This window comes from Brachyhypopomus gauderio, chromosome 5 (genome assembly GCF_052324685.1).
Source record: "Brachyhypopomus gauderio isolate BG-103 chromosome 5, BGAUD_0.2, whole genome shotgun sequence".
Classification (NCBI taxonomy): domain Eukaryota; kingdom Metazoa; phylum Chordata; class Actinopteri; order Gymnotiformes; family Hypopomidae; genus Brachyhypopomus; species Brachyhypopomus gauderio.
Window position 1 is genome coordinate 35,174,338 of NC_135215.1, and position 7,987 is coordinate 35,182,324.

The 7,987-nt window shown below is 38.6% G+C and overlaps 1 protein-coding gene across 1 annotated transcript; it reads right to left on the bottom strand.

The window, feature by feature from the left end:
* Nucleotides 1-908: 908 nt before the first annotated feature.
* On the bottom strand, nucleotides 909-7,939 carry LOC143515306 (uncharacterized). The gene is made up of 9 exons (XM_077007500.1): nucleotides 7,891-7,939; nucleotides 4,806-5,018; nucleotides 4,186-4,325; nucleotides 3,428-3,594; nucleotides 2,976-3,065; nucleotides 2,609-2,774; nucleotides 2,325-2,480; nucleotides 1,442-2,152; nucleotides 909-1,199 (listed from the first exon to the last, which is right to left on the bottom strand). The coding sequence occupies exons 2-9, from the start codon at nucleotides 4,873-4,875 to the stop codon at nucleotides 1,155-1,157; spliced, it is 1,545 nt and encodes a 514-aa protein (XP_076863615.1). The 5' UTR covers nucleotides 4,876-5,018; nucleotides 7,891-7,939; the 3' UTR covers nucleotides 909-1,154.
* Between the last annotated feature and the right edge of the window lie 48 nt (nucleotides 7,940-7,987).

Consider the following 7,987-nt stretch of genomic DNA (forward strand, 5'->3'; position numbering starts at 1 on the left):
CAGTGTTTCCACATAGTATTGGCCTCATTTAAGACAAGCAGTCTAACTTTAAGATACACAGATTAAGAAGTTTACGATACCACCAGGATAAGATGGAAAGTGTTTTTGTAACATGCTCACAGATACATACTTTCACACACAGTGAAAATGAAAGGGTAATGCCTACGCTATGGGTGAGTCTATCACCGCTACACCTTGAGACATTTCATCTCTGCAGGGGCCCATCAGCCTGTTCGGCCCACATGGTGTTATCATGAGTGATAGGATCATCCATCTGGTGGCTTACATTGAGATGCAAGACAACCCACTGAAATCCACCAGCTAGCGAAATCGTGCTAATGTATGCAGGAAGCAGTGTGAGACACACGTGAATGTCACTGACTACACCAGACAGGCAGAATCGCCTTAAACCTCAGATTTCAGAGCAGAAAGAAACCATTAAGGCCATCAGTTAAAATGAGCTCTGTTAACCTCATCAGTTTTATTTCTTTGAGGTTAAGGTATAAATTGCCGGGAAGCTTCTCACAGATAGGTGGAAAACTGCAGTTATAATTTTAGTATGTATTGTTTACACATTGTCTTGATTATCACCAGTTTGGTTCTTTTTGATTGTGAGATTCTGAGATTGTTTCTTTTTCTTTGTCTATAAGTAGTCTCTAAGTTCTTTACTAAGCTCTTTTAACATTCACATGCAAGCAGCTGGTAAAGATTTCAGGCAATGTTCAGAAAAATATAGAGATAACAGAAAATATTAGTCAAACAGAAAATGTTAGTCATTAAGAGATGACAAGTAAATGTGTATTTTAGGATATATGAATGATTTAAATATATAATGTCATAGCAATATATATGGTGTCACAAAACTGTGAAGATAATAGGAGACAAGGTATCAAAATGCAGCAACAAGGTTCTCTACACAACTATAATTTTATTAAGTTAATAAATAACAAGGAATATTATTATTAAACTAAACTAAATGTAAAATATTTACACACCATAAAAAGCCTGCAGATTTAGATACAATATTAGAGACCCATATAGGTTTTTGAATGAAAAGGATCAGAAATAGCCCCGCTATAAAGTCTTTGTTTCACCCATTTTAGTGTAATCTTCATTTTGCGTGTGTTGTGTAACAGCTGAAGGTGAGGATCAGGTCATTTTTTCCACTGTTCTGGGAGAAACCGTTTCCATTTATCACCCTGCAGGAAACAAGACGTCAGTTATTACACTTCATTAGGTAATTATCACTCCCTGGCCATGTTAGTCTGTTGTGTCAAGTTTCAACCCAAAATGCAGATTTTTGTAGATAGTGAAGGTGAAAAGTTAACATTTAGGCACGGCAATATGCAATAGCTGAGTTTATTTTAAAACACCCACAAAGACATCATTACAAGGCAGGTTGTGTTTGCCAGTAAGATATGATTGTATATAGAATTCTCACCTTAATACCCAGCAAGGACTCAGTCTGCTTTGGTTTGAAGTTCTCTACCATCTCATAGGTGTTCGTATGTCCAGAAGGCCCCTTGCAGCTGTGAGTGGGCCACGGTTCAGGAATCTGCTCATAAGTATTCTCCACAAGGAAACCGCTCGCCGAGGGTTCGCAAGGCACTTCAGCGTACATGTCGTTATCCTGTCCCGTGGTTTTTGACTTGGCTTTCTTAGTGTCTTTAGGATTGAAGGGCTGGCCAGCCAGCTGATAGAAGGAGTTTTCACATAGCTTATCCAGACTGTGGCTGTAGGAGGGCTGGACGCTGGCACCCTTGGTGTGCCCTTTCAGCAGGTTAGAACACCGCTGAGGCGGGCTAGGAGTGGGTGTGGAGAGCTTGTAAGAACAATCTCCACTGGTGGTGTCATCCAGATGGGGCAGAGATTTACTTCTACACTCTGATAGGGCAAGTTCTGAATACACAATTCCTGGGATGGCGCTCTGTTGAGGTCTGACCCTGTGTGGTTCAGAGTCTTGGCTTGTAAATCCATGGCTCACCTGTGGAGCTCTGGGTTCATTCCTCCTACTCTCCAGAGGGGGCGCTGTTTTGTCCCTGAGCCTCGGCTGATCCAACTTTGCGTATAGCACCTTCACCTCACAGCCGCTATTCTCCTCAAGGGAGTGTGATTTGTTCGGGGAGCTTCTTTTAGGAATTGGAGGTGCTGCCTGTGCAATACAAACGAGACCATCAAGACAAAACCGTCAAATAACTTGTGCAGCATTTTCATTTCATTCTTATTTGCTTTTTGACAAATTATGTTTACATTATTATGATACAGTGAAATATTTGAATATCTGAATGGTTGATGTTTGTTTGTTTGGTTTGTTTATGGTATACCTGGCTCTGTCTCTTGGGTGGCAGACTCGGTGGCAGCTGAAGCCGGTTTGGCGGATCGATATGCTGATCCCAGATGTTTCTCGCTGCTTTCACACTCACTCCTGGCTTCCCCTTTGGTTCGAACTGCACCACATCATATAGCTCACTTGTAGACACCTGTAAGGAAAACAAAGAACTAAATGACTAACTACTTATTGCATATCATTTTGCATATTTATATATACAAATTATTTAAAAAAAAACACTTTTTGTGTTTTAATATATACATGATTGTTGTACTGTACCTCATAACAAGACACAGTTAGGTACTCCCCAAATGGCTCAATAGCGTTAGTCTTATAATGCTCAATGAGGCTGGTAAGAGAGTCATGCATCTCTGTGTCTCCTGTCACGATAAACTGGCCTTTCTTATTCTGGTTGATGACAAAGTGTCGACACCGGTCACGTCCCCTGGAACAGAATAATGAAAATCATTTCCTGCACAAGATTTTAGATTTCACTTGAAGACCCATTACTGCTGTTTCCACGTTTGCATAAAGGAAATGCAAATTATATTGATTATTAAAAAACAGTCAAAGTACAGAGAAGGAGACAGATGAAATCTGTCAGTGTTTTCTACTAGGTAAAATGAGTAGGAAACGTCAGACTCACTTATATGAGAGGATGTATCCTGGTGCTCTTTCACTAAGTCTGATGAGGAAACAACCCAGATCTTTATCTCGTAGGTGATCTTCTGCATGTCTGTGTAATACATTACATATTACATACACATAGTATTTGTAACATCTGTGTAATATACATGTATTAATATATTAATATATAAAATAGGTATTTTATATATTTAATTTATATATAAAATAAATCTATAAAAATACCTATATATATATATATATATATATACATATATATATATATATATATATATATATATACACATATATATACATATATATACAGATAAATAGTTTTTTATTAAAACTTTAAATTATTGCACATTTACATGTTATATTTAACAGGTACATATTTCTAATTTATTGGTGTCACTATTCTCTCTCTCTCTCTCTCTCTCTCTCTCTCTCTCTCTCTCTCTCCATGGTTCTTACTTTCTGCTGATGCAGCCTTGGAACCAAGCAGGGAAGTTGCCTTCGTGGAGGATGAGAGGGGCCTGGGTCTCGGTGAACCATCGGAGGGCCAGCTCTCTCAGTCTGTCCCCTGTGCTGTCCTCCGGCCTCTCGGTGGCGGGCTGAATCGGCTCCATCCTCACGCGTTTCTGGGCAGCCGGAGAGGAGAAGGTCGTGTTAGCGGACCTGAGCTCACACTGCCTGCAGCGGGTCACCCGTGACGGTGTGGATCCTCTCTGTCTCCCTCATTTGCCTGTTTTCCGCCTGGCGTCATTAAAAGCCTGCGGCAGGCTGAACTCGTCCATTGTTCCTGTTTATCTTGCTTGCGCTGGCCAAGGCAATGTGGTTACATTTTACTAATGCTGCCCAGAGTCCCAGTCCCAGAGTGCAAAAGTCCGGCCCTATGTAAATCTCATGTAATCATTACTTTTTTTGAAGTGTTACTGTAAGTGTTATGACTGTTACCGCCTTGGCATATGTTTCTCAGAAAGTACAGTAGTGTAAAAATTTTGCTAAAAGGAAGCATCATATCAAACACCATTAGAAAAAATGCATAAATGCTTTTGGAACTTCATCCAATTAAATCATAAAAATACACGTTACATCAGATACAAACAGTATTAAATGTATATAATGCACTAAATGTTAAGTCATATTTAGGCACCAACATGACTAGTTATATTGATTATAAAATCAGTTATATCAAAAGTCAAATTATATTGATTACAAAATCAATTCACCCTCATGCAGAACTTCAAGCAGGACTGGAACCGGTGCTGTTTCAGTCTCTTCTGCTCCATTACATGTGCTCCACCGAGGTTTCCCAGCTGGGATTTAATGCTACTTTGTCCGAGGCAATATAGATTGTGCCATAGAGTTTCTGAGCCACACAAACGTAAAGAAAATCATAATTACAACACTACATTAATTAATGTAAGGGTCTGTTGTTTCATCTGTCTTACAACAAATATATTACAAATATTATATATATTAGTGCTGTCAATTCCAGGTACCGCGATTAATAGTCCTCACCAGGATTTTGCTCAGGCTTCCTGGATTGTGTTGATTCCACCAATTTTACCTGGATTGCTAATTAGAAAATTTAGCAAGCTTGAGCAAAATCCTGGTGAGGACTTTTAATTGCGGCACCTGGAATTGACAGCACTAATATATATATATATATATATATATATATATATATATATATATATATATATATATATATATATATATATATATATATATAACAAAAGAAGGAAACACAAAACTGCTATCCAGTATCAAATGCTTTAGTAGCATGAAGAAACACAAGTCAGCCAATCTCAAAATCCTGTAAGCAGTGGGGTTACTAGAGACATACCTGGTGTGGCGTGTAGTTGCATATGATGTGATTTGAGCTTCATGGTGCTCAAGGCACGAGTTCTCCTCATCTACTTCAGAAGAAGGCAAAGGTGTTCTGAGGGTGTGCGCACAGTACAGGACGCATATACGCCGCTGACATTTACACTACACGTCGTTCCATGGGGCCTGGAACAATTTGTGCAATGTGAGGGGCAAAGTGAGCAGCTCATGTCTGTGTATGGAGAGGAAAAAAGTACACACACACACACACACACACACACACACACACACACACACACACACACACACACACACACACACACAATCTAAGAGTTTTCACCAGCTGAGAATTTCCTGAAGAGAAATGGAACTAAACAGGCAGAGGAAAATAAATGTGGTCTCTGTGCTCACACACACACAGTGAAACTTTTGCAAGTGATGGATGAGGTAAGAACACAAATCGGCTGTAACATAATGTGAGTAATTTACAGTAATGCTGTTTATACTTAAAGTCGAAACCAGAAATTGTTGTAAGTAGCAGGTAGATAGCTGAAATAACAACAACTCAGGGGGACTAGTGAAAACCCCATGTACACTCCATGTACATTTTCTGTGCTTGAAACAACAAACAACCAACCACAAAAGACACTGAAACAAATATACTAATTAGATCTATTGTTTTGTCCCATTCAGGTATTTAGCAAGACACAAAGAAATCTCCCCTTTTTATTTACAATTATTATAAAATATCCTTTCATCTGCTTAGTAAATTCTTCCTTACTATGTTCCTCTGTTGAAATTCCCACTTGGACTCAGAATCTAGCACCCTTGGAATGAGAGGGTGTTTTTACTGTAATCCCACATCATGGTAAATGTGCGTTTGCTATTGACGTGTGGTGATCTGACCCTTTTTTCCTCAGTGTGAGTGGGCCGGCAGCCTCTTCAGAGCTAATGCGTCACACGTTTCACTCCGAGACCGACCAGCACCAAGACACAAGCTTTTGCTTTTTGTATTTCTATGATGAGTCATATTTAGCTCATGACTTACCAGTGGTTCTTGTTGGAGCAATTCAATGGGTTGTCTAATCATATTGTACCTGGGATGTGTTTGTAAAGTACCGAAAGAGGCAGTATATGACTAACGTGGGATACCTGAGGTTTTATACTATGTCAGTTTTGCTGTGGAGGGGTCAGCATCAGTAATCTGGTTGTTCATGGGGATTATGTGTTCATGGGGATTAACTGAACAACTGAAAGACATAGTTTGGTGAATCACAGGCTAGTTCTACCTGAGCAGTATATCATTTACCAGTACATCATTTATACACTTTTATAACGGTATATTTTATAAGTTAGTTTTCCAACAGTACATCGTTCTTAAATGTTTTGTGTGGACAGTAGGCTATATCATTGTTGAAAGGTCACATTTCAGGTGAGACTGAAGATGTTTCAATATTGTGAGTTAGTGGTCCAGAGTAGAACAGAATTACACTTGAGGCATCTGGACTTAAACATGTCATGTAAAACAAAAGGATGGACCGAGAATACAGTATAATACAAATCAATATGTTTGTGTAATCAAGACAAGACTTACAGTATTGCTTTAGCAAAGCAAATGTGCATAATTTGCTTTTACTTCTACAGGATGCTAGTTATCTGTATAGAAAAAACCTTCAAATTATTTGGTTTTATATTTGTCAGATAACACTTGACACATTTCATGTTATAACGTTGAAAAGGGTTTTGCAGTTATGTCAACATCAAACAGGTGTTTTCACAGAGTCGTCTGTGGTACAGGAAACCAGTGTGTTTCCCTCCTAAACGTCTCTTCACTCAAATAAACAGCTCCTGCCGTAGCTACGGCAACATGAGATTGACGTTAGAGTTAGTGGTGTTCTGGAAACAAACAGTTTAACTTAACATCATGGGGGGAAAGTTCATGTTCTTCTGATGGGCTCTTGCAAGACATCACTTTTTTCACTCGCTCTACAGGAACAGTCTAGTTCATAAATATCAATCCAGAACCAAAATATACATGATTGCATTATAATATGTAGCTTGGTAATAGGACTGGTTAGGATGTGGGGAGATGCATCTTTGTTATTGACTCATGCACACATGTACACAAGTATTTATTGTTATATAACAAACTTATAATAATAGAAATTCCAATAAACATTCTTCTAGAACACTAGAAAACGCAGGTCTCCCAAAAATGTAATACTGATAATCCCAACAGTTATGGGAATGTAGTAAATGTAAAAATTTGCATTTTGCACTTCCATTCCCAGTACGTATATTATAATAAATAGGCCTACTTGTATTTTCCCTGTGTAATGCTTAACCTACACTTCACGCTCTCTAGGACCATAATAAAAAAATAATAATAATAATGCTGAACTATACGTTGATTATAAACTGTAACGCAGCAGTCATTTAAAATGCAAATAAATAACGGAGAACGACAGCATTTGAGTTAATATTTCCGTCATTGTTGTCTGACGCCATCAGTGTTTACATGTCGGTGCTCTTTTGCGCCCCCTAATGGTGGGGATGGTGTACTGAAACTGGCAGCTCCGCATACACACGCATACGTGTTTATTCTTCATAATAAATATCGAGGATTAAAAAAAAGACGAAATATTTTTTATAATGATGTGTCAATGTTAGTGACGACAATTTCACTAACTTTGCGTAATTATAACCACGTCTGTGCAAAAGATACGGCATTTTGCGTTAAATCTACCCCTGTATTTCCGGTGTTACGGTCAATTCAGTTCCCCCTGTTCCCCCAAAAACGCGCATGCGCGAAATTTCAAGGCAGCTTAATAGTAGTTAAAAAAATTATTTAAAAATAAATAAATAAAAATGTTAGATCCGACGCATTAAATCTAGCTAGCAAGCAAGTTAACTAAAACAGACAGAGGCTGAAAAGTAGCGTAAACAACTAAATATCCAACAATTTTTTTGTACATTCAATCCTCTGCTAAAACACCTGATCATTACAGCACAGTTGGTCACAAGCACACAAAGTTTCACAAGCACGCAAAGTTAAATTTAGCTAGATAAACAAAACCAAAACCCAAATAATAACGTATACACACCGAGTAAAGGCGATAACCCAGAAGCAAACTAACGCGTGATGATTTCGCGCATGCGCGGTTTTGAGGGAACCAGATGGGGCGGACTGAATTGACCGTA